Source organism: Notechis scutatus, chromosome 14 (genome assembly GCF_049901735.1).
Source record: "Notechis scutatus isolate UNSWTSFEM ecotype Mainland chromosome 14, rNotScu1.2, whole genome shotgun sequence".
Lineage (NCBI taxonomy): Eukaryota > Metazoa > Chordata > Lepidosauria > Squamata > Elapidae > Notechis > Notechis scutatus.
This window is the reverse complement of record NC_142022.1, coordinates 4317524-4344442: the sequence shown is the minus strand read 5'-3', so window position 1 is coordinate 4344442 and position 26919 is coordinate 4317524. Positions and strand designations below refer to the sequence as shown.

Here is a 26919-nt window from a genome sequence, read left to right as displayed (position 1 = left end):
AAGAAGCTGTAAGCTAAGAAATGGCAGCTTTCTCATCTTAGACATCTTAGAAAATAAAATTAAATCAACCCGGTGGATGCCTTGTTGGACTATCTACCTTTGATGACAAGTGACACTTGAAATTGGTCAGATATGGTTGAATACAGGTAAATCCTTGACTTAACTGCAGTTGAGCCTGCAATTTTGGTCATTAATCTTGACAGTCGTAAAGCAGATCACTATGTGGCTGCACCCAATTTTATGACCTGTGTTTTTGTTTTGCTATGGGAGATTTTTTTCCCCAAGAAGCCAGAAGCAAATTTTCCAGAAGGAAAATGCTGAAAATTATGGTCATGTGGCCATGGGATACTTCAAACGGTCATAAATGTGAGCTAGCTACCCAGTGCCCCAAATGCAGTCACATGACCATTGGAGCCCATTCAAATCCGCATTGTAAGTCTCTCTCTTATTGTAACTTTGAGTTAAGTGGCTGGTCATAAATCAAGTTCTACTTATAGGAATATTCCTATGTGCAAGAATGTGTACATTCGCTTCTGCCTGGGTTTACATAACTGTAACAAGCTCCAGAAGGACCAGCCTTCTTCAAAAAACAACCAAGTGTAGGAATGCAGTTTGCTAGTTCTCTCTCCAAATAGGTTAAACCTTTTGTGTGGGTGCTTCTATTATGTGGCGCAGGATCGTAAGCATGGAAGGCAAAGAGTACAGTTGGCTGCCCATCTTCGAAAACTGCAGGGATGGGAGAAACGAACAAATTAACAAGTTTTTGTGATCCAAAGGATAAATGGAAAGTGGCTGGGCAAGCAGGGAGAATTTGCCCCTACCGTGATCCTCTGAAGGGATGCAGTTCAGACATGAGACTTTTGCTCCAAAACGAGCGCAGAGCAAGGCCACAATAGTAGGGTTTCTCCTGTGGACTGCTTTGAAATTGTGCTTCTGCGACAGTTCTGGATTTCCTGGCTAGGGGGGAGCAAATATTCACGGCACCCGTTAAGTGTAATCTTTAAACTGGGCTTTAGGCTGCTTGGCCAAGCTTGGCATTGATCAAGAGTCCTTCAAAGGATCTTCACGCCACAGCCGTGGCTGGGAAGCTCTTCTGGCTGTTTCTGGTCTGCCCAGACGCCGCTCTTCGGATGGACTCTTTCCTCCAAACACCAGGAAAGAGGGCGACCCCTCCTTCCAGAAAGTGGATCCACCAGTTTGAGCCCACCAGAGATTGGACATGATCCATCTTTTGCCCCTTCAGCGGACAGACCAAAATAGGTGAAGTCTGGCATTTATCCCCCTTGGCCACACCGGATCTAGGCTCTATTGGCACAACATGCTAATAATCTCTCTGAGTTCTGACAAAGCAACTGAATTAAACAATAGGCAGCATCATGTTAACTGGTGCAATGCCCAAATTAAGAAAGAAAAAGAAAGAAATTAGGAGGAGGGAGAAAGAGGCGGAGGGACAGAAGGACTGCAAAGAGAAAGGGAAGGAAGGAAAGAAAGAGGTAAAGAAATAGGGAGAGGGAAGGGAAGGAGAAAGGAAGGAACGAAGGAAGAAGCTAGAAATAGGGAAGGAAGGTCAGATGGAAAGATCAGGAAGAAAGGAAAGGGAGGGAGGGAGTGAAAGAAATGGGATGGAAAAGGGAGGGAAGGAGGAAGGGAAAGGAAAGAGGAAGGAAGGACAGACGGGAGAAGCTAGAGATAGGGAAGGAAAGTCAAGTGGAAAGAAAGATCAGGGAGGAATAGAGGTAGCGAAGGGAGGAAGGAAAAAGACGGGAGAAAGGAAGGGGTAGAGAGGAAGGAAGGAAGGAAGGAAAGGATAGAGGAAGGAGGGAAGCATAAGAGAAGCAATCTACTCGCAAGTCTGCCTCGTCGATCCCGCTCTTCGCAGGAGGGAATGGTGCCTGGGGCTCAGCACAGCCGGGGGCCGCTTTGCGGGCTCCCCCGAGGGTCGCGGAGCGGAGCGGCTCCTGCCCCGCCGAGCCAGAGGCCGCGCTGCCTCCCGGGCCGCCCGGCGGGGTCCCTTTAAGCGGCGGCAGCGGCGTCCTTGCGCGCACTGCCGGGCGGCCGATCCGCAGCGTCCTTGCGCGCAGCAGCAGACAAAGGCCGGCGTGCAGCCGAGCGGGCGCTGCAGCCGCGAGGTCCACGGTGCCTCTGAGCATAGGCCGAGTGCCCCCATGGCCCGCGGGGGCGTCCGGCTGCTGCTGCCGCCGCCGCCTCTCCTTCCCTCGGCGGGGCCATGAGCTGCTCTCCCCCGGAGCCCCCGGCCGGCCAGGCCTGCGCCCTGGAAGGGCTGCCCCCGCTGCCCAAAGGGCTGAGCGGCATCCTCAACTCCAGCGGCGGCTCGTGGCGCGAGATCCAGAAGGTCTACAGCAAGAAGTCGCGCATCCAGGACGACCTGCGCCAAGCCCAGGCAGCCCCGGGGGAGAAGCCGCCGGCCCCGCGACCCCGCCGGCCCGCCAACCTGGATGCCGCGCTGGCCGTGCTGCGCAAAGAGATGGTGAGCAATGCCCCGGGAGGGAGGGGGGGGGCGGGAGAAAATCCCCGGAGCCTCGGGTGGCTTTTGCCCTCCAAACCAGGCTCCACCCATCCATGGGGGTCCTTGGGATGCGCATCGGCCGATCTCTCTTTGGGGACCCCCGGCCCTCATCCCACCTGAGCCCACCTTGCAGCGTGGGTTGTCAGGAAAGACCCCCTCCCACCTGACTCACCTCCCACCCCACCGACCTAGTGTAATCTATTAGATTAACAGAGTCGGAAGGAACCTTGGAGGTCATCTAGTCCAACCCCTCCCCTAGCAGGAGACCCCGCCTACCCCATTTCTGACAAATGGGCAGTCCAGTCTCTTCTTGGAAAGCCTCCAAGGATGAAGCTCCCTCAATTTCTGAATAACAGAATAATAACAAATTAACAGAAGGGACCTTGGAGGTCATCTAGTCCAGCCCCCACCCAAGCAGGAGACCCTACCTTATTTCTGACAAATGGGCAGTCCAGTCCCTTCTTGGAAAGCCTCCAAGGATGAAGCTCCCCTCCCCCACTTCCATTTGATCCATTCGTTACATTTCCACACACTTCCCGTCCTACCCGAAGTGACCCTAAATTTCCTGCCACCCCGTTTTCTTCCCCGTGGGGACAAAAGCACCCCTTTTCCCACGGCTCACCCAGGTGCGAAAGCAGAAACTTTTTTAAAAAAGCGCCTGGCAACGAACGGAGAGGCTTCTGCAGAAGAAGCTGGACTGGGCTGCTTTGAACCCGGATCAGCACGAGTTGGAAGCGGGATGCTTCCCCTAAAACAAGAGAAGGCGGTTTGTGGAAACCTGGTCAATGGAGGCATGAGAGGGGGGCCCTCAAGGGCAGGCGTGTTCTTCAAGGGATCCCTCTTGGTCGTACCAAAGGTCATGAAAACTGCAGGTCTAAAATTAGCCACTTGCATCACGCCAAGGGCTAAATTTGAGGCAGTGGGGCTGTCTTTGTTTATTTGATGTTATTTCTTGTTTGTTTCTCACCTTTATTATTTTTACAAATAACTCAAGGATGCAAACATCTCCAACACACCTTCCTCCTTCCTTATTTTGCCCACAACAACAACCTTGTGAGGTGGGTTGGACAGAGAGAAGGGGACTGACCCAAAGTCACCCAACCAGTTTTCATATCTAAGGCAAAACTAGAATTCACCATCTCCTGGTGATTGGCCCAAAGTCACCCAGCTAGCTTTCATGCCTAAGGCAGGACTAGAACTCACTGTCTCCTGGTGATTGGCCCAAGTCATCCAGCTGGATTTCTTACTTAAGGAGAGATTAGAACTCACCGTCTCCTGGTGATTGATCCAAAGACACCCAGCCGGCTTTCATGCCTAACGCAGGACTAGAACTCACTGTCTCCTGGTGATTGGCCCAAAGTCACCCAACTGGCTTTCATGCTTAAGGCAGGACTAGAACTCATAGCCTCCTGGTGATTGGCCCAAAGTCACCCAACTGGCTTTCAGGACTAAGGTAGAACTAGAATTCACCGTCTCCTGGTTTCTTGCCTGATGCCCCAACCACTAGACCACATAGGATGGGCGTACTTTCTGGGCTTAATCGCACAATGGCTCTGCAAGTGAGGCGAGGAAGAGCGGGAGAGCTGAATAGGAACTTCATCCTCCCTGGGTGGGTCCCATGGTTGGTGATTTAAGGGCAGCCCCCATCAATGCACAAAGACCTTTTAAATCAGCCAAATAATAACCATTATCATTCATTTGAGGAAGGGGCATGCTTGCCAGGCCATTCAGTGCCCATAAGATTGAACGTCTGCATTCCTATTAGAAAATATTAGTGTTTAAATAGATAGCATCTCAAGTCAAGATTTTGTTAACATTATTAACTCCCTTGGTGCTTTGTGTGTTTGCATAAGTCTGCTTGAGCAAGGGGCTGGACTAGAAAACCTCCAAGGCCCCCTTCCAGCTCTGTTATTCTGTTAAATAGACAGAGCTGTGTTTCAAAGGGAAGTTCAGATGTTCAAGGAACCTAGATAAAGAGTTTAGAGAATAGAAAGAAACCGTCATTGTTTTCGACACGTACTCCCCCCCCCAAAAGGAAATCAGAGTCAATGGCCAACCAGAGTCACTATCAGAGGATGGGCAGCATATAAATAAAAATAAAATAAACGTGACTGACTTAACAACAGGATGGCTGTGTTCCCACAACCAACCTGTCTCGCCTGAAACGAGGTCACGACATTGATGTGCAAGGGAATGGGGAGGATCCAATCTAGGCCACTGTGATAAACCAGCATGTGGGTGACCTCAAATTGAGCCTTGTGGTGGACTCCCATGGAAAGGATGAGACACAAGCGAGTGAACTCGGGATGGGAGTCCAGAGCAATTTCTAGTGCTCCATTTTTATTGAGAATTTTACACATAGTAAGCATTCACATTGTGGATTACAATAATTAAACATAATACACAGAATTATTTACAATTGTCTGAGCTGCTTGATTGTTTCTGGTGTTTACTTTTAATTTCCTTGTTTTATCTAGGTGACCTTTAGGCAGACATGTATGTATAAGGTCTTAGATTAATCATTACTCAATACTGGAGTCAGAGTTATTCCCACAGAGCCTAACATTCTGCAAAAGCAGCCGTTGAGTTTTGATAAACCCGAGTGTAGTGGTTTATTGTGTGAATCCAGTCATTTTCGACGTATAGCACTTGGACTTTTTGGAACTGCAACTGTGGGAAGGATAAGAAGGATAAAAGGGGATATGACATCATCAAATTTATGGGAGGCTTCAACTTATTTAATTTATTAATCACATTTGTATGATTGCAACTGCAAGAAACAATTTAATATTCCATGTAGGTCATTGGAGGTCATGTAGTCCAACCCCCTGCTCAAGCAGGAGACCCTATACCCGTGATGGTGAACCTATGGCATGCACGCGAGCTGCAGGCAAACTTACCTCACTGGGCATGTGCCTGCCTCACAGCTGATTTTTGGCCGGTTTGAGGCCTCCCTCCAAAAGGCTTGAGGAAGGAAGGCTTCTGCAGGCTTCTGCAAGCTTTGCAGGCTGAAAATTAGCCCAGTTTCATCACTTCTGGTATTTTTGGAAAAACAGGAAGTGACGAAACGGAGCTAGTTTTCGGCCTACAAAGCTTGCAGAAGCCTTCCTCAAGCCTTTGGGAGGCCGAAAAAAGGCCTCAAACCGGCCCAAAATCAGTTGTGAGGTGCAGTGCAGGTAAGGGGGAGGTGGGTGGATTGGGCGTGCATGCATAGGGGGCAGTGGGGGGGGGGGCATGCACATTGCCTCCTGGGTGCTGACACGCACAATTTTTGGCACAGGAGCCACCACTGCCCTATACCATTCCACACAAATAATTGTCCTGTTTCTTCTTAAAAAACCTCCAGTGATGGAGCAACCACAACTTCTGGAGGGAAGTGTTTGCAAGGGTTAATTGTTCTCACTGCCACGCAACACTGTTTTAAATAAACAATACTGTCAAGGTCATATTAAAAAGACAGGATGCATGTTTAATAAAAGCCTTTAGAAGCAACCAGAAATGGAAAAGCAGGAAAGATAAAATTAACTCTGCAATTTCTTTTCTTTGCAAGAATTGAGAGCTATCTGTCTGGAATTGGATCCAGGCAGAAATGAAAGGATGGGATGTTTGCAAAAGGTTGCATTTGCCGCTTCCCTGCAAAAAAAATTGATTTTTTTTTTTTCAAATAATTGGTAATTGGAATTTCACTTTCATCCGAAGCAATGAAATTAGATAGGGGAGAAAAAATAACTATATATATATATATATATATATATATATATATATATATATATATATATATATATATATTATGTGTGTGTGTGTGTGTGTGTGTGTGTGTGTGTGTGTGTGTGTCAGTTGGGTACATATATCTTTCTGTGCACATAGTAACATTATCATACATATTTTACTTATTTATGTTTATAATCATTCTAGTCAGTGCAGTCACGACTGAGTTAGATAAAGTAAGAAAATGAATGTGAAATATACCCTTGAAAGACAGTAACTCCAATGTTAAGGATAATATAATAAATGATACATGTGATTTTAAAAAAAAATGACAGTATAAAAAAAAAATGACCTTGTGCTCAAAGTTTGTACAGTACAAGATTTTTCCACCAGAGGGTAGCAAAGTTCCATAGAATCAATTTAAAAGTTTTGTGGGTTTCAGAGCTGGGGGCCATTTGGCTGATTTTATTCTAAACCAAGAGAGTCTCTAACCTTGGCAACTTTGAGACTTGTGGATTTCAACTCCCAGAATTCCCCACCAGCCATTTTGTCCCATTAGCTGTTGACAAAAAACACATTCAGCTTTATACCCCTTAGTTGTTTAATTTTTGTTTATTTACTTATTTATTTATGGGACGAAGTCCACCTCTCTTAAAGCTTGTTGGCTGGGGAATTCTGGGAATTGAAGTCCACCCATCTCAAAGCATGCTGGCTGGGGAATTCTGGGAGTTTTAATTTAGATATCTTAAAGATACAGGCTGGGGAATTCTGAGAATTTAAATCCACCCATATTAAAGCATGCTGCCTGGGGAATTCTGGGAGTTTTAAGCTAGATATCTTAAAGATGCAGACTGGGGAATTCTGGGAATTGAAGTCCACCCATCTCAAAGCATGCTGGCTGGGGAATTCTGGGAGTTTTAATTTAGATATCTCAAAGCATGCTGGCTGGGGAATTCTGGGAATCAAAGTCCACCCGTCTTTAAGCTGTCAAACATTGGAAAATACTAGAAGCTGCAGTTCTCAATGGAGGTAGCCCTTTCCATCTAACTGGCCACAAATTCGAATCCTGACAGCTCCACAGTTCAACCGTCTGCTTTCCTTCCCTGCTGCAGGTGGGTCTCCGACAACTGGACATGTCTCTTCTTTGCCAGCTCTGGTCTCTGTACGAGTCCATCCAGGAATTCAAAAGCCTCTTCCAGGACATGTCATCCTCGCTCCACTCAGAAGGCAGCCTGGCTGCCGAAAACGGCTTCTCGGACGAGGAGGAAGATTTTGACCTGGACCCATTAAGTCCAGATGGGCCACGGGAACCCCCTCCGGCCCACCAGCAGCTGCGCTTCCTCCAGCCCCAAAACTCCCGGGATCAGTGGCTTAAGGACTCTTTTCATATTGCGATCTGAGCCAGGCTTGGCCAAACGACATCGGGGAAAGGCCAGCTGGAATGTCAGCATTGGAATAAGGCATCGTGGTTTGTTTCTGGAGCAACCCAGCCTGTTTTCAGCTTTCCACCTAGTTCCTGGGCCTTTTTCCCCCCGATCGTGTTTCTCCCTTGAGAAATCGACATGATTTCTTTGGCCTTTCCAGAAAGAGATGGTTTGCAGAGGGACAAAATGCAGGGATGTGCTTTGGAGTGGAGAGTCCCAATTGCAACACGAGGGATCCAGTGTTGAGATTCTTTAGGACTGTCTTCGAAAGAGCATTGGGAAAGACGCAAGAAGGGTCGAAATTAACCGGAACATCGCTTGAATTTCCTGAAAAATGCCTCTCCATCTTCCAGCTTGTCTCCCCCCACCCCCACCCCGTAAAGATCTGGTATCTTTTTTCCTCCAACTCAGGGCCCCTACCAATTTCCAGAATTTTCAGCCTACGTGAAGGACAAGACCACCGTCTGGAATTGGGGCTGGGTGTGGAGAAATGGCCCTGAAAATTGAAATGGAAATGCATTTTATTTATTCGGTCAAGGGTCAGCAACGCCGACCTGAAAGATTTTGTGAAGATTTTTCCTGGGAGGGGGAAAAAAAAGAAGATCGCTTGGGCTCTTCTTCAGAATGCAGGTCTCTCCTGGGTAAAAATTGGACTTTATCAAATTTACTTGTCCTTGCGTGGAGATGCGAGTCACCTCTGAAGCTCTTTTGATATTTGGAGGATAGGAAAGGCTTGGCTGCATCTCTGAAGGATTCTGGCCCTTCCCTTGCCTCTTTCTTCTTCCCCACTGCCAGGTTTCCTGTGGCTGAATGAAATTTGGGATACTGATCCCTTTTGCTCCTGTGTGGTACTAACAGCATCCCTAAAAGGGAGTAAGAACTGCCACCCAATGGCCGAGACTTTTCCTTGTCCAAAGACTTGGGTTGAATACGTTCCAATCTACCTAATTAGAATCATGAGGACTATGAACTTAATTTTTTTTTTTTTTGAAACAGGGGATGGCCAGTCCAGCTTGCATTCTGAGGATCCGAGCTTTGGGCAAGGACCCTGAACATAAAATTCTAGAGACTTCTATTGCAAATGTATTATTTTATTTTATTATTTTTTTGCAGTGGAAATTTGCAAGGAAGGGATGACCGGGTCAGAAATAGAGGGGGGGTGGGGGAAACTCTTCTGGATGCAGCTTCATTTTGCTTCTGGCATGTTGCTGCTGAAAGCCTTTAGCATAAACGATAGAATAGGGGGCCTGGGAGGTATGAATTGCCCCCACCCCGTGGATTTTATTTAGCTTTGATTTAGCATGCCATCGATTTAAGCTCTGATTGAAGGCTTAGGATAAGACATGTGGTGCGGTTTATTCGGCAAAGGGGGGCTTTGCACAAATGTGTAAACCTGCCCCAGGTAAGCCAGCCAAACAGGTTTTTGCATGATACGTGTTAGTTTCCTTCGTGGGGGCTGATGCACCCCACTTTCTCCTCCTCGATTGCACACACAAGAAATAGTTAGGAATGTGCTATATACAATATTTTGAGATTATTATTTTTTAAATCTGGCCATATTGCCTTGGCTGGATTTTATGACTGTCCTACTGCTCTAGCCATGTTACCTTGGCTAAATATTTAATTGCCTACTGTTTTCTAAGAATATTATTATAATTTGGGGGGTTTTAGCATTGGGGAAGAGGATAATGGGTTGCCAAATGTTTGCTTCTCCTCCTTCCCATCTTTTGAAGGCAGAAGACGAAGTTGGATGGTTCATGAATATTTCAGAAAGCTGGACAGGCCATTTTTCTCCCCACCACCCATCATGGCAGCGAAAGAGGGAGGTGCGAGAAATAAAGTGACCATCTCTTGAAGGCTGGTGTGTGATCCATTCCAAGCTGCAAGTTCAGAGCTTGCAAAGTGACAGGAATCTCAACAGAAAGTAAGGATTGGAAAGGACGTTGCTGTGACCTGGATCTCATTTAAAAATCAGGCTGAATTTCTGGAGGGTAAAAATCTGTACAACAGTGAACCAATCTGTCTCCAGGGGTTGTGGCTTCTTCAAGATAAAAAAGATTCAGATTAACAGAGTTGGAAGGGACCTTGTAGGTCATCTAGTCCAACCCCCAGCCCAAGCAGGAGACCCTACACCATTTCTGACAGATGGCAGTCCAGTCTCTTCTTGAAAGCCTCCAGGGATGAAGCTCCCACAACTTCCGAAGGCAACTTCTGTTCCATGAATTAATTGTTCTCACTGTCAGAAAGTTTCTCCTTATTTCCAGGTTGAATCTCTCCTTGTTCAGTTTCCATCCATTCTTCCTTGTCTGGCCTTTGGGTGCTTTAGAACAGGGGTCCCCAACCACCGGTCCGCGGACCGGTACCGGTCCGCGGAACAACTCCTACCGGGCCGCGGCTTGCTGGGCGCCACCATCTTTTTTTCATGAAAAAGTGCTTCCGGTGAGCTTTTCCGGGTAGAAAGCTCACCGGAAGCACGTTTTCATCAAAAAAAGATAGGCGGCGCCAACGCCTTCGGTGAGCTTTTCCAGGTAGAAAGCTCACCGGAAGCACGTTTTCATCAAAAAAGATGGCGGCGCCCAGCTGATGCTTTCCGGGTAGAACTCACGGAGCGCGCGCCCAGCTGATGCCGGTACCGGGCCGCGGCGCCCAGCTGATGCCGGTACCGGGCCGCGGCGCCCAGCTGATGCCGGTACCGGGCCGCGGCATCAAAAAGGTTGGGGATCACTGCTTTAGAAAATAGCTTGACCCCTTCCTCCTCTCTGGGGCAGCCCCTCAAATATTGGAAGATGCTATCCTGTCTCCCCTGGTCCTTCCCTAGACCAGCCATGCCCAGTTCCTGCAACCATCCATCGTATGTTTCAGCCTCCAGTCCCTTAATCCTCTTGGTTGCTCTTCTTTTCTCTGTATTTTTTTCTAGAGTCTCAACATCTTTTGTATGGTGTGGTAATCAAAACTGGATGCAGTATTCTAGGTGTGGTCTTACTAAGGCTTTATAGAATGGTATTAGTACAATCTTGATTATAAATGCAATTTAGGATTACATTAGCTTTTTTTGCTGCTGGCACATATTTAGCTGGTTGTCCACTAAGACTCCAAGATCCCTCTCACAGTTATTGCTATTCAGCCTGGTTTCACCCAGTCTATATCTGTACTTTTGGTTTTTCTTGCCTAAGTGTAAGACTTGACTTTTCTCTATGTTGAATTTCACTTTGTTAGTTAGGGGCCAATGTTCAACTCTGTCAAGATCCATCTGGATCTTGAGAGCCTATCTTTTCCTGCCAGTTTAGTATCATCTGCAAATTTGGTAAGTTCCCCTTTTAAACAGCTGGACTGTCAAGATTCAGGTGTGGCAAATTGGTTTTCTCAAGAGCTGATTTCACGTTTTATTTTAATCCTGATCCATCCCTTGCTTTTCAGGAGTGGGAAAGACCAGCTGTGACCTGGAAATCTACTCTGCGCATGCTCAGAGGTGCTGTTTTACATTCTCTCCATTTTCGTTTTTAACCCCAGCCAACTGAGACTTTTAAGGAGCCCCAGTTTGGTTGAACTTCTACCTCCTTGTCCCAGTTCATGTTTTTTTCCACCTCTGAAGCACACAAACCTCATCCTTTAGACACGCCTGGGCCATTGTTTGTGACTTCCTGTTGTGTTTGAAGTCCACTGGCGTTGCACAGGACAACCACAATGGGACTTGGCTGGGCAAGATCTGGGTTTCTCCAAGTTGGAAACTCAAAGAGGGGATGAACTTCAACTCCCAGAATTCCCTAGCCAGTCAGTATGCAATTCTGGGAGTTGAAGTCCACACATCTTAAAAAGTTGCTCACCCACAAAGAAACACTCCTCCAGTTACAGATGGTCCTCAAACTTACGACCACAATGGAGCCCAACGTTTATGTTACTAAGCAAGACAGTTGTTAAGTGAATTTTGCCCCATTTTACAACCTCCTTTAAGGGAATCGCTGCAGAGGTTAAGTAAGTCACACGGTCATCTTAGATCTTTGATAGAGTTGGAAGGGACCTTGTGGGTCATCTAGTCCAACCCCCCGCCCAAGCAGGAGACCCTACACCATTTAAATGAATCTGGCTTCCCCATTGGCTTTGCTTGTCAGAAGGTCGCAAAAGGGGATCGTGTGACCCCGGGACGCTGCAACTGTTGTAAATACGAGTCAGTTGCCAAGCATCTGAATTTTGATCACGTGGCCACAAGGATGCCGCAATGGTCATACGGTCCTACGTCCCTTTTTCCCGTGTTGATATAACTTCGAATGGCCACTGCACGAATGGTTGTAACTCAAGGACGATCTGTACTCAACTCATGAGGCCTTCACGAATAAGAGGGACACAAAGGAATCCTGGATTTACCTCTGGTTACTTAGGGCCTTCCACAAATGAGGTGGAAAAATTGGGTTGGTCATGTGGGTGACTCATTTTACGGCTGTCATAACTTAATGACCCCACTGGGCAGGCTCCCTTACAGTCCTAATTTGAAAATACTTTTTTTCCAGCATTTGCGTTCTTTCAGGGCTATAAATATGTTATATATACGTGTGTGTGTGTGTGTGTGTGTGTATGGGTTGAACCTGGCTAATATTTGGATGGGGTACTACAAGTAAATCCAACATTTGAGACCAGACTGGGAAGAAAATGTGTGTGTGTGTGTGTGTGTGTGTGTGTGTGTGTGTGTATTTATTCCCAGACTGGCCTCAAATGTTGGATTTACTTGTTGTACCCCATCCAAAATATTAGCCAGGTTCAAACCCTGATGCTAGCAACTAGAGTTCCTCTAAGAAACCAACTAAATCCTGGTTCCCCTGCACAAATCTTTGCCTGATGCCCTATTTTAGCCCAGGGTAGGGGATGCATTTACCCAGAAAACAAAACACCCCAAAATATGGACAACACAGAGATGATGGGTAACCATAGCTACATTATGACCTGTGAACTCGACTTCAACATGGCTGCCTCAGGAATTCTGGGAGTTGAAGTCCGCAGGTGGTAAAGATGCCAAAATTGCCCACCCCTGCCCACCCCTGACCACCTTCCCATCCCCCCCGCCACTCCTCTGGGTCATCTTAGATCTTAGATGAACAGAGTTGGAAGGGACCTTGTAGGTCATCTAGTCCAACCCCCCCACCCACCCAAGCAGGAGACCCTACACCATTTCTGCCCATCCTTCTCATCCTGGTGCTCTGCAACTCGTGGTCAGTGGAGGATGATGGGGGATGTAGTCCAATCTTCAGAGGGCTCCTAGTTGGGGAAAGGTAGCCATGGAGAATTTCAGTTTGTTTTTAATGGAGGGATCTGGAAAATTGTCCCGTTTCTCTCTCAACCTGCCAAACCAGGACGAAAAATTTCGCTGTCATCTTGGAGAAAAAGCAACATTTTTCAGGAGCAGCTTCAAGCCACCACACCCATCCGAGAGAATTTTGCATTCGGTTTTGGCTTCCTGGTTTTCTTTTTCTTTCTCTTCTTTTTTTCACGGGGGAGCCAGAAAAATGATTCACCGTTCTCAGCCTGTCCCAGTTTTTTAAAAACCCGAGAGACGGATCTTGAACGGTGCTAAGTTAGAGGGAAAGAAAGAGAGGAGAAGAACTCCAGGTGAGGACGGAGTGCCCTCTCCTTCCCGTCAGCCTGTTGGCCACGTGGCTTCCAGGATGGGGAAATTTATAATAAGCACTGTAAACCTTCCGTAGTCAGATTGCAAACCGTTTTAAAAACCGTCGGTAGTATTATGAGTAAAAGTGCCTAGGCAATTAAGACACAGATTGCACTGACGTCAGAAAAATATCATCAGATTGTCACTTGATATCCATGCCTCAGAAATAACTCATTGCAAGTAATAAGCATATTTTTTAAAAGTACAATACTCCTCGGCTTACAACAGTTCTGTCATGCCCCTGGTGGAGACTGACTCAGAGGGAGAGGGGGAACAGCCGACAGGGAGTGGAAGTGTGGCTCCAGAGGTTGCGGAGGAGGCTGGGGAAGGGCAGAGGCTGGCTGGGCAGTCGGAGGAGGACCCAGGCCTGTCCCCTCTCCATCCTAGGGCACACAGGGAGGAGAAGATAAGGGAGAGACATGGTCTACTCAGGAGGAGAGGGCCTTGATCCTCTCCATGGGCTGCAGCTGTGACAACTGAATAAGAGGACGGACATGCGTATGGGCGAACACTGGAAACAAAGCGTGGAAATATCTCTATGGTTCCTCTCTGAGTTTGGCATCCTTCTCAGCGTGTGTTCTGTTATCTCTGGACGTCCTCCAGCCCTTATCTTGCCTGGTTTGTGTTGCTTTTTCCCTCCTTCTCGTAACTGTTTGTGTGGGAGTTTTTTGTCTTCCCTGGAGGATGTTCGGAACTTGGAAGCAAAGTGAAGGAATAAAAGGGGCTTCACCTGTTTTCTGTGACTGTGTTTGTTTTGTATCCCACCCTGGGTCATCACAAGTTCGTTCAGTGGCCAACAGCACTGAAAAAAGTGACTTATGACCATGTTTCACAATTATTGACCTTGTGGCCACGTGATCAAAATTGAGATTATTTTTACCCCCCCAGAATGGTATAGGATCTTCTGCTCAAAGAGTAAAAGACAATTCAATTCAGAATGGAACCGGAAAGGACCTTGGAAGTCTTCTAGTCCAAGCCCCTTCTCCAGCTGGAGAACCTACACCATTTCATACAGGTGTCCGTCCTTCAAAACCTCCAGCGGTGGAGCACCCATGATTTCTGGAGGCAAGCTGTTCCACTGGTTAATTGTCATAGCTGGTAGGAAATTTCTCCTTAATTCCAGGTTGCTTTTATCCTCGATTAGTTTCCATCTGTTGCTTCTTGTCCTGCCTTCTGGGGCTTCTTCTTTGGGGCACTCTTCAAATAATGCAAGACTGCTATCAAGTAGGACAAGAAGCAATGGGTGGAAGCCAATCAAGGAGAGAAGAAACCTGGGACTAAGGATAAATTTCCTAATGGTGAGAACAATTAACCAGTGGAACAGCTTGCCACCAGAAATTGTGGGTGCTCCATCACTGGAGGCTTCTAAGGAGAGACTGTACAGCCATTGGTCTGGAATGGTGTAGGGCTGAGCAGGGGGTTGGACTAGAAGACCTCTGAGATCCCTTCCAACTCTGTTTATTCTCTATTCTATTCCTATTCTATTCCTATTCTATTCTATTCTATTCTATTCTATTCTATTTTATTCCTATTCTATTCCTATTCTTATTCTATTCTATTCTTCATTCCAATATCTATTCTATTGTATTCTCTATTCTATTCTGAATTCTATTCTATTCTATTCTATTCTGTTCTGTTCTCTGTTCTAATCTAATCTAATCACATCACCTGCCTAACCCTTTTATCCAGACTAACCATACCCGTTTCTTGGACCCTTTGAGGTCTCTTCCAATTCTGGTACTCTGTTGTTATAAACTTCATATATCATCTATTTGGGTTTGAACACACACACACACACACACACACACACACACACACACAGACACCCACCCAACCCAACCCTTTGGGGGCGTGCCTGGGGAAGTATCTGTCCCTCGGTTGCTAAATCTGGGGGCATGAGAGCACGTCCATCCGGGAGCAAAGCTGGAATCCAGGATCGGCTTACAGGATTCTTTATTAATCTCTCCTGAGCCAGAAACGGAGCCTCTGATGAAAAGGCAGAAAGGAGGGAGAAAGAGGCGAGGCCAGCTCAAAAAAAAAAAAAAAGCTTTTTGTTTGACTTATTTGTATTTTTTTAAAAACAAAAACAAAACCCTGTGCATGTATACACACGGGCAGTTTTTTTTCCCCCTCCCCAAAAAGGCTGCCAAATCAATTGAAGCCAGGAAGCTCTACATGACCTCACGCTTTCCATCAGAGTCAAGTCAGCATGCAAGGAAAGGGCTAGGCAGGGAGGAGGAAAAACAAAGAGCCAACTTAGGCAGGCAGGCACTCTTAGGCCATGTTTACACACCACCCTTGACCTGGTTACCAAATTAAATTAAATACTCAACACCTGGAGTTTTAAAAGTAAATCGGCTGGGTTGATGCTTCTGGCTTGCCTTGAACTGAGAAGGTTTTCAATTCAAGTATCTCCCTTCTTGTGATTTTCTGGACACATGGATGTTTCTGGGAGGCTTTTGGGATTTCCTGGGAAACCTGTGATTTTCTAGTGGCCTCCCGTCCAGTTCCGATCGGGGATTCCGTCTCTTGTGGGTTAGACTAGATGACCTCCAAGGTTCCTTCCAACTCTGCTATGCTATGCTATTCTGAATCCTATTCTATATTCTCTGCTATCTTATTCTATATATTATTTTCTATACTTTATTCTATTCTCTATTTACTATTCTATTCTCTATTCTATGCTGTTTGTTCTTCTATTTTATATTATTTTCTATATTCTCTGCTATGTTATTCTACATCTATATTATTTTCTATATTTTATTCTATTCTATATTCTATGCTGACTTATTCTATATTATTTTCTCTATTCTATATTCAATGCTGTTATTCTATTTTATATTTTCTATATCCTATGTTATTCTATATATTATTTTTATATGTTATTCTATTCTATTCTATTCTATTCCTATGCTATGCTGTGCTGTGCTATGCTATGCTATGCTATGCTATGCTATGCTATGCATTTTATATTTTCTGTATTCTATATTCTATGCTGAGTTATTCTATTTTACATTTCTATATTCTATGCTATGTTTTTCTATATCTGTATTATTTTCTATACTTCTGTTCTATTATTTCTTCTATATTCTATTCTATTCTTTACTCTTATTCTACTCTTATTCTACTTCTATTCTGTTCTATTCATTATTTTACTTTATTATTATTTCTTCTGTATTCTATATTCTATTCTTTACTCTTATTCTATTCTTATTCTACTTTTGTTCTATTCTATTCTATTCTATTCTATTCTATCCTATCCTATCCTATCCTATCCTATACTAATACTATACTTCATTATTTTATTTTATTCTATTCTATTATTATTTCTTCTGTATTCTATATTCTATACTCTATACTATACTACTATTCTATTCTATTCTATTCTATTCTATTCTATTCTATTCTATTCTATTCTATTCTATTATTTCTTCTGTATTCTATATTCTATTCTATTCTATACTATACTATACTATACTATACTATTCTATACTATTCTATACTATACTATACTATACTATACTATACTATACTATACTATTTTATTTTATTCTATTATTATTTCTTCTGTATTCTATATTCTATACTATTTTATTTTATTTTATTATTCTATTCTATTCTATTCTATTCTATTCTATTCTATTCTATTCTATTCTATTCTATTCTATTCTATTATTATTATTTCTTCTGTATTCTATTCTAAATAGTTGTAGCACCCAATATCTCCCCCCCCCCCCAAAAAAAGTTATTCTTCTGTTATTCTTGCAAAAACTCCGGCCACGCCCCCTCCCGGCCACTCCCCTTTTTAACTGGGTCACGCCCCTCCTCCCGGGCTCCGTCGCGCCTCCTTCCTCCTCCTGCCTTGCAACTTTCTCGCCGCTCGCCGGGACTTCCTCGCTCGGGCAGCCCGGCCAGAGGCGTCGGGGCATGCGGCGTCTTCGTCGTCGGTGAAAGCAAGCAAAGGGGGCGGAGGAGGGGGGGGACGGAGGAGAGCCAGCCCCGGCCATGAGCTCCGTCTGGAAGCGGCTGCAGCGCGTCGGCAAGCGGGCCGCCAAGTTCCGCTTCGTCGCTTGCTACCAGGAGCTGGTGGTGGAGTGCACCAAGAAATGGTGAATCGGGCCCCGAGTGGGTGGGGTGGCTGGGTGGAAGATCTTGGGGGATCCCCCTTGGAAAAAGACGCCCCTTGGGCTGGCAAAACAGATTATTTTTTTTTTACAGATAAATCAAAAGAGTTGGAAGGGACCTTGGAGGTCATCTAGTCCAACCCCCCCTGCCCAAGCAGGACACCCTCCAAATGGGCAATCCAGTCCAGTCTCTTCTCAGAAAGCCTCCAGGGATGAAACTCCCACAATTTCTGAATAACAGAATAATAACAGTTAAATCAGAGTCGGAAGGGACCTTGGAGATCATGTAGTCCAACCCCCACCCCCCCCGCCGCCGCCCAAGCAGGAGACCCTACATCCATTTCTGACAGATGCCAGTCCAGTCTCTTCTTAAAAGCCTTGCAACCGCCTTGCAAGGTAGGGACTCCCTTGAAATCTGGGTGGCAGATTTTGGGGCATCGACACCCCCCCCTCCGTTTTCTGGATTTCTACCCCCCTACCCTGAATCCTCCCAAACAATCTGGTTGTGCAACCATCTAATACACACACACACACACACACACACACACACACACACACCAGGGTGGGTGGGGGAATCAACATTTAAACAGAATCAAAGCTAGGCTGGTGGTGTGAATGCCAACCTCTTCCATCTGTCATTGAAGAGGACCGGCCAAAGAGCGCTGTTCCCCTTCAGCCCGATTTCATGAGGACTAGGACCATGCTTTCGATTTAAGGGAGGAGATCTTTTGCAATGTATAAAAAAAGAAAAAAGTCCTAAATTTTTTTTTGGGGGGGGTGGTGGTTGGGGGCCTTTCCAGGTAGGGCAGGGGCTAAACCGTGTGATCCAACTTCCTCTGTGAGCTTTGAAACCAGAATCTTTATAAAGGTGGAGGGGAAATAATAATAATAATAACAATAACAATAATAATAATACACAGGGAATTAATGGGTGGAGTTTGCATACAGGAAGTGGTGAATGGAGGTTAGGTAGAAAAGATATTTATATGGGTTGTATGTATTCAAAACACTGTCCTTTCGTTTCGTTATGTAAATAACTCAAGGCCTTGCATCGGGATTAAAAGAAAGCCAGAATAATCTGGAAAACAGCTGTTAAGGGACAAGCACAGCCAAATACTTTTTTTTTTAAAGCCAAAAAAATTTCCCTCCAGATTAAAAATAACCACAGAAAAGAAATGAGATGGCCAAATGCTTGTCAGGAAAAAATAATAATAATAATTTTGAAACTCTTCTGGAGGTGGGAGAATCCAAATTTATTTGAGTAGAACTGTTTTAGTTCGGTTATAATTGCACAGCTGTTGCAACTGTCTTTTAATGGTGCTGCAACTATGGGATGGCACCTTTGACTTCCTATTGACTTCCTATTTTTATATTTGAATGTTATCCGTTTGGGAAAAGCTTGTGTTCCTGTGTCAGATGTGCCAAGTTGCTAGTCCATAAGAAAATATTTGATGATTACATTTTGACTTGACAAGTTATTGCTTCCTTTGACCTTAAACTGAGACTACAAGTCCCAGAATTCTTCCTTGCTGGAAATTCAGAGGATTCTGGGCTGGGAAGTCTGGGGTTAAAGTGTTTTGAAAGTTTTAAAACTCTGTGAGGCGTGATGCCCTTGAATGAAACCCAGCCTGTGAGAGTGTGGAAAAGGTTAATTGTGTTCATCCATCCTGGTATTTTTGATGTAGCGTGAGTGGCACTTTGGGGCTGTCTTCAAGGGAAGCTCAATAGACAGGGCCGTGTAGTAGTCAATCCTGGAAATTATAGAGTGATAAGACAGCATAGCACAGAGAGGTCTGGTTAAACCGGACATGACTTTAATCTCTGCAAAACCTGATAAAGTCCAGTGTTTTTCAAACCTTAGCAAGTTTAAGAGGTGTGGACTTCCAATTGCCAGAATTCTCCAGCCAGCACTGTTCCATTTTTAGAAAATTTATTTTATTGATATGCTAATGAAATAGATTGGAATTACTGTATTATTATTAGATGTTATCCCACCTTTTTAAAGACCGTCAGATAGATTAGATATAGATATAATACCATATATATACATATGTATGTATATACCATATATATATATATATACGTATGTATGTATACACACACACACACACACACACACACACAAACCAAATACCAAATATATATATTTGGTCAACTCAAGGCAGCAACATACCTTTCTATTTTCCTTGCAACAACAATCCTGTGAGGAAGGTCAAGCTGCCACCCAGTCAGCTTTCATGCCTAAGGCAGAATTAGAACTCACAGTCTCTCCCGGTTTGTAGTCCAACACCTTCACTACAACCCAAAAGTGGCTGGGGGACTTGTGTAGGGAAAAATAGTGAGGTTATCCAATCCGACCTGTGGTATGAATATTATGTCTGGGTCTTTCACTAACCTGGTTAATGGTCTGGCAAAGATATGGCCAGGGTGGTCTTTTAATTTGGTGGTCTGTTGGCTTGTGGGTTGCTAAACTGTCTAGAAAAGTTAGGCTAGAACTGATCGATTCATCCATTGTTAATTGTAGATCAAAAAAAAACTAACAGAAATGGCTTCCTTCCGTAACTACTTTGAAAGATCCTTCTCTCATCATAAGTGATTAGAGTAAAATAGGCCAGATTGGAGGTAGATGCACTTTTCAAAAGAGAGATTCAAACTGGGAATAAGGATTTTTCTTTTTCAAACCGTTGAAAAGCCATTTTGCTGGGACTCTTACCCAGGGTGGGGTAGGATGGGGGATTGGACTAGAAGACCTCTAGGGTTCCTCACCATTCCCAGATTCTCTGTGCGTTAGTGGCTTGCCTGAACCTAGACCTATGGCTCACTATCTTGGATGAAGCTGGGTGATTCGATTGCTTTGGTAAACCATGGTTCGATTATGGTTAGCTTGTGCAAAGGTGGCCGCCTTCCTAGGAGGCTTGACTGGAGAAGACAATAAGAAAAGGAGAGAAAAAAGGGGGATTGTGCAAGAGGAAACATTTTTTTTGGGGGGGGGGGTTCTGTATTGCACCCACAAAGTTGGTGGCTGGAGACGCAGCCCTTAATCCCTCTGACACAGCTCTTCCCATCTTGACAAAGTTGGATTACAACTCCCATGCTGGGGATGCTTGGGGGTTGCAGCCCCGCAGGACGAAGGCGATGCCGGCCGCTGTGCTGGTTGGCTGGGAACGATAGGCATTGTAGTATCGGGAGGGCCCCTGGGCTTTTGCAAAGTTTTCCAAGTCCACGAAGAAACGCTGTTGTTTTTCTGGAAGCGTTTTTTGTGTGTGGGGGTGGGGGTGGAGGAAGAGAGCGAGTGCCAGGGCTCGTGTTCCTTTATTTTTTTTTTCCCTCCCCCTCCTCGCCCCGTTCTGTTCCGCCTTATAAGGTTTGGGAAACATACATATTTGAGCTGTAAAACGGAAAAGCAGGGGGAGGAGGAAAGGGGCAAGAAAAGAGAAATATGCTGGGGCTTTGAGTCATGAGCAGCCTTCAGCTGTGGACTAAAAAGGAAGTCAGGAACGGTGGAGGAACTTTGCAAAAGAGAAAGAGACTCCAGCCTGCTTGGGATTTGGGTCTTTTTTTGTGGGCTGGGGACCTCAATTTCCTTGCAACGAGCCTGGGGGGGTCCTCCCCGCCAGCGCTCTCCTGGTACCACCTGGGTTGCCCCCAACTGGGCACAGTTGGTGTGCCAAACTTTGAGCAAGGAGAGGCCCAACTTTGCACCCCGTACGGGCCAAGTCTTTGCGAGAGACGCCAGACTCCGTTGCTTCGGCGAGGCAGGTTTGGGGTAATTAAATTTGGCAGTCTGTGCATGTTTCTGAGATGCCACGCCTAAGGCCCTACCCGGAAGGAAGGCCCCAGGGTTCAGCCTTGGCTCCAAGGAGTGCCCAGACCTCTCCCTCTCCAGGAGGGGGAAAAGCAACGAGCACGTCTGTTTGAAGGTGCCCTGCGTTCCCAGCCATTCTGGTGTCTGCAAAGGCAGCTGTAAAATAGACCTTCTCCAGAAAAAGTCAGCCATTTTCCAAAGCACCTGAAGGCAGGACAAAAAATAAACAATAGATGGAAAGTAATCCAGGAGAGAAACAACCTAGAACTGAGGAGAAACTTCCTCACAGTGAGAACAATTAACCAGTGGAACTGCTTGCCACCAGAAGTTGTGGCTGCTCTATCACTGGAGGCTTTCAAGCAGAGTTTGGATAATGGAAGAGGGTCTCCTGTTCAAGCAGGGGGTTGGACTAAATGACCTTCCGACTCCCTTCCGACTCTCTTATTTTGCTATTCTGTTAATTAAAGAAAGATCCATCCTGGAACTAAGGAGAAACTTCCGAACAGTGAGGACAGTTAACCAGTAGAACTGCTTGCCACCAGAAGTTGTAAGTGCTCCATCCTTGGAGGTTTTTGAAGAAGAGACTGGAGAGCCACCTGTCTGACATGGGATAGGGTCTCCTGCTTGTGCAAGGGGTTGGACTAGAAGACCTCCAAGGTCCCTTCCAACTCTTATTCTCTTACAGGTAGTCTTTGACTTACAACAGTTCATTTAGTGACCATTGGAAGTTCCAGCGGCGCTGGAAAAAGAGACGTGACCCTTTTTCACACTTATGACTGCTGCAGTATCCCCATAATCACAGTCACATGATCAAAATTCGGATGCTTGACAACTGTCTCGTATTTACGACGGTTGGAGCGTCCTGGGGTTCTGCGTTCCCCTTTTGCGACCTCCCTGATGAGCCAAGTCAATGGGGGAACCAGATTTCACTTAACGACCGTGTTACTAATTTAACAGCTGCAGTGATTCGCTTAATGAAAATTACAGACCTATCAAGTTTGACATCAATTCCTGGGAAAATCCGGGAAAAGAGGTTCAAGTGGAGGATTTCCTTTTTAAAAAAAATAATATAAATTTTTATTAAACAAACAAACACAAACAAAACAAAAATACATGGTACAATCCTCCTATCCCACCTATTTGTCTTACGTTGCTAGATCACATATAAAAATAATACAAATTTGTTTTCTATATAATGTATGTATGTATGTATGTATATGTATATATATGTATATGTATGTATGTACTGTATATATGTATATATATAGTCATTTCTTGTCTTGATCCTTCCTCTATTCTAACCAACCATACAACTTATCCCATATTTTGTAGTAATCTGATTCATCCTTATTTTTTAATTCCTTTGTCAATTTTTCCATTTCTGCACACATCCAAATTTTCCTAATTATTTCTGATTCATTTGGAGTTTCTTTATCTTTCAATTGTTGTTCATAAGCCAATCTTGCAGCCGTAATTATATGAATTATTAAATATATATATTATCCTTATCATATTTCCCCACGTTAATCCCTAACAGAAAAAACTCCGTTCTTTATTCTATTTTAATTCTACATATTTCTTCTAGCCATTTCTGTATTTTTTGCCAAAATTTTTGGGCTTTTTTGCAATTCCACCACAGATGGTAATATGTGAGGATTTCTGAGAATCTAGAAACAAATAGGGAGATTAATAGAAGCCAGCATCAGTTTCTTAAAAACACAACATGCCAGACAAACCTCTCTCTCTCTCTTTTTCTTTTTTTGATAAAGTGGTTAAATTAGTGGAGAAGGGACAGGCTGTGGATATAATATACAGGTAATTCTCAACTTACAACAGTTCATTTAGTGACTGTTCAAAGTGGCACTGAAAAAAGGGACTTATGACTGTTTTTCACACTTGCAACCTCTGTAGCATCCCTAGGATCATGTAAATCAAAATTCAGAAGCACCACCGAATAAAAACCATTTAAAGCTTTGAATTCTGTGCCAACCGAACCCCGAAACGTGCCAGGCTTAAAATGAACCCGATGTAAGGATGTTGACCAAGCTAGGCTAGGCAGCACCCCATGCAAATGAATTTAATAAGTCAATAAATGAAGATTAGGCCTTGCAAGGTTGTGCGAAGCCAGCCAGAGAGGGGGTATCTAGGTTTTCTGGTCTCCCCCACCCCCCCAGATCTAACCACGATTCAAATCTCTTCTCCCGGTGGCTCTGATGGATGAAATTGAATGGAATCCAGGGAGGAGGAAAGTATGTGGTGAACAGATTGGATTTCTTTTAGCGACCAGATTTAAACCCAACACCTGACTAGATTAATGACTTTCCTTTCCCCCCTCCCTCCTCATCCCCAACTAAATTTAGCTTTTGGCCACAGCCTGGAGAAACGAGAGAAGCATAGATAGATCTCCCCAAGCAACAAGGAAAGGAGGAAAAAGGACACGGCTGAGGAACTGAACTTAATAACACAACCGCTAAGGGGAGAAGGATTTCTCAACTGTGGCAACCTTTAAGATGTGTGGATTTCCATCCCCAGAATTCCCCAGCCAGTCCATCCCCAGCCAACTGCACCCCCATATTTAACATTTTAATTATTGCAATAACTGGGGTAGCCAAAAATCTACCATGCTTAAAATTTTAGAAGGCTTGTTAGAATCTTAGAAGCCTCCTTAAGAACTTAAAAGAGTCCTTAGGGTTTTGGAAGATTTCTTAGGAGCATAGAAGGTTCCTTAGGATCTCAGAAGATTCTTAGGAGCTTAGAAGTTTCCTTAAAATCTTCGAAGTCTCCTTAAGAACTTAAAAGATTCCTTAGGGTTTTGGAAGATTTCTTAGGAGCATAGAAGGTTCCTTAGGATCTCAGAAGATTCTTAGGAGCATAGAAGGTTCCTTAAAATCTTAGAAGTTTCCTTAAGAACTTAAAAGATTCCTTAGGATCTTTGAATATTTCTTAGGAGCTTCGAACTTGCCTTAAAATCTTAGAAGCTTCCTTGAGTGCTGAGAAGCTTTCTTAGGATCCCAGAAGGTTCCTTAGGAGCATAGAAGCTTCTTTTCAGACTCTTAGAAGTGTGGTTGGGTGCAGAGGAGGAAGACGTGCACCCCCACCAGGAATTGAACCGAGCCAGGCTCTTGCAACACCCCAGTGCCACAACTGGGTGCGGCCAGCCCTTCTCCCGAGGCGGTCAGGAACCTCGCCCACACACGACTGGGAAGGCAGATAAACCCTGGGCCGGACAGGAGCTGGTGCACAGCCCTCAAACTGGTTGCCAAGCTTTTGTGAGGAGCTCTCTGAGACATAGAACAGAGAATAACAGAGCTGAAGGGACCTTGGAGGTCTTCTAGTTCAACCCACGGCTCAAGCAGGAGACCCTGTCACACTGTTCTGGAAAAACGACTGTCCGTTCTTGAAAAGTGTGATTGTCACCAAGAAGGAGTGTGTGATTGTGCAACAATCACGTGTGACAAAGGTCTCTTGGGGTCATCAGCCGGCTGCCTCAGGCCCAGTTTGTTCCTTTCCTCGTTTCTATAGCCTCTGCTCAAACTTTAGGCCCATATTTCTTCCCCTCCGCAAGTTTAGGACTTCAACTCCCAGAATTCCCAAGCCAGCAAGTGTTAAGCTCCACCCATCTTAAACTTGGGTCATCCATGTTAATGGCCGTCACAGTGGCAACTCAGATATTCTCACTCCAGTAAACCCTTATATCTTTCCTTAGTTCCTTGGAGGCAAAATGGGTGACATCCGGCTAAGATGTATGGACTTCAAGCCCCAGAATTCCCCAGCCATCTCATGGCTGGGGAATTCTGGGAGTTGGAGTCCATCCATCTTAAAGCATGCTGGCTGGAGATCCAGGGAATTGGAGTCCGCCCATCTTAAAGCATGCTGGCTGGGGGATTCTGGGAGTTGGAGTCCACCAATCTTAAAGCCTTCTGCCTGGGGAATTCTGGGGGTTGAACTCCACCCATCTTAAAGCATGCTGGCTGAGGGATTCTGGGAGTTGAAGTCCATCCATCTTAAAGCAAGCTGGCGGGGGGATTTTGGGGTTGTCCACCTATCTTAAAGCCTGCTGGCTGGGGGATTCTGGGATTTCAAGTCAATGCCTTTCAAGACTTTCAAATTGAGATGTACTGTTCTAGAATAAACTGTAATTTCCCCACCAAATTGTGTGTGTGTGTGTGTACAGTATGTGTGTAAGATCCTACTACAAACCCTCTGGAGCTCCCCATTGGTTGCACCGCATTAACCTGCTCCCTGTGTGCTAATTGCAACCCCAACCACCAATGAAGTCTTGTGGACTAGTGGCTTGGTCATTTTTGGTTTGGCGTTTGTGGCTGACAGTTTTTCTCTCTCTCCCAACCACAGGCAGCCGGACAAGCTAATCGTGGTTTGGACAAGGAGGAACCGACGGATTTGCTCCAAGGTGATTTTCTGCGCTTAATAGGGGATCGGATTAAAAGTGGTTTCTTTATCAGCGGGACGAATAGTTTCAGACCCCGAGACGAGCAGCATATTAATTTAATCAATAATAATAAAATAAGTTGAGCTCAAAACGTCTGCTAGAATTTGATTGGGTCTCCTACGGATTGTTTCCAAGGGGATTTTACTTTCTTGATTTTTTTTTCTTTGAAAACATTACTTCTCCTCTTAAGTTCTGAAGAAGTTTCTTGGAGGGGAAGTGAAACTATTTTCAAAGAAAAATAAACGTGAAAGTCTAGTTGCCTTTTGGAAAAAGCACTTTTGCCACAGCCATGGCCTGGATCAGGGGTCCCCAAACTTGGCAACTTTAAGACTTGCAGACTTCAACTCCCAGAATTCCTCAGCCAGCTTTGCAACTTTAAGACTTGTGGACTTCAACTCCCAGAATTCCTCAGCCAGCTTTGCAACTTTAAGGCTTGTGGACTTCAACTCCCAGAATTCCTCAGCCAGCTAGCTGAGGAATTCTGGGAGTTGAAGTCCACAAGTCTTAAAAGTTGCCAAGTTTGGAGACCTCTGGCCTGGATGATTGAGAATCCTCATAGACAATAGGATAAGCCTCAAATTCAGGCAGTCCTCGACTTATGACGGTTCATTTTGTGACCTTTCGAAGTTACGGCGGCAATAAAAAAAAGTGACAGGACCATTTTTCACACTTACGACCGTTGCAAGCATCCCCATGGCCACATGTTCAAAATTCAGACTGCTATGATGGTCGCAGTCTCCCGGGGTCCCGTTGATCCCCTTTTGCGACCTTCCGATAAGCAAACACCATGGGGAACCAGATTCGCTTAACGACCGTGTGACTAACTTAACAACTGCAGCTATTCCCTTAACGAACGTTTCACTTAGCAACGTAAATTTTGGGCTCCATTATGGTCATAAGTCAAGGACTACTATATATTTTGTGTTGGTATGTGTTGTGTGCGGGGGGAGGGTTTAAAGAAAATTTAAGTTCTTTTGTTTTGGTTGTTGGCAGGCTCACAGTTGGCAACCGGGCATCAAGAATCCTTACCGGGGCGAGGTGGTATGGATGGTGCCAGAAAACGTGGACATTATGGTCACGCTTTATCGGGTAAGACAGCCTCATAGTCCGACCTCTCCATTTTCAGAACGAGGATTCCGGTCGGTGGATTTAAGAAGAAAATTCCTCTCTCGGAAATCTCTTAATCAAATATCATGTGATTCAGTCTTAAACAATAACTAAAATA

The 26919-nt window shown here is 45.0% G+C and overlaps 2 protein-coding genes across 10 annotated transcripts in view; both read left to right on the top strand.

The window, feature by feature from the left end:
• Positions 1-1635: 1635 nt before the first annotated feature.
• On the top strand, positions 1636-9901 carry FAM89B (family with sequence similarity 89 member B). Of its 2 annotated transcripts, none has more exons than XM_026685423.2 (2): positions 1636-2488; positions 7348-9901. In XM_026685423.2, the coding sequence occupies exons 1-2, from the start codon at positions 2228-2230 to the stop codon at positions 7633-7635; spliced, it is 549 nt and encodes a 182-aa protein (XP_026541208.1). In that variant the 5' UTR covers positions 1636-2227; the 3' UTR covers positions 7636-9901. The 2 variants fall into 2 exon arrangements, with proteins under 2 accessions (XP_026541208.1, XP_087799896.1); XM_087943770.1 differs by lacking the exon at positions 7348-9901 and adding an exon at positions 3183-3559 and having other exon boundaries at positions 2085-2488.
• Positions 9902-17144: 7243 nt separating this feature from the next.
• The window catches only part of EHBP1L1 (EH domain binding protein 1 like 1), a 39328-nt gene continuing 29553 nt past the window's right edge, over positions 17145-26919 (top strand). For 6 of the 8 annotated variants that reach the window (XM_087943314.1, XM_087943312.1, XM_026685418.2 and 3 more), the window contains exons 1-3: positions 17174-17424; positions 25598-25655; positions 26688-26783. In XM_087943314.1, the coding sequence (XP_087799440.1) occupies positions 17321-17424; positions 25598-25655; positions 26688-26783 (258 nt within the window). In that variant the 5' untranslated portion in view covers positions 17174-17320. Of the gene's footprint in view, positions 17425-25597; positions 25656-26687; positions 26784-26919 lie in introns of all 8 variants that reach the window. The other 2 variants (XM_026685416.2, XM_026685419.2) reach the window with 2 other exon arrangements.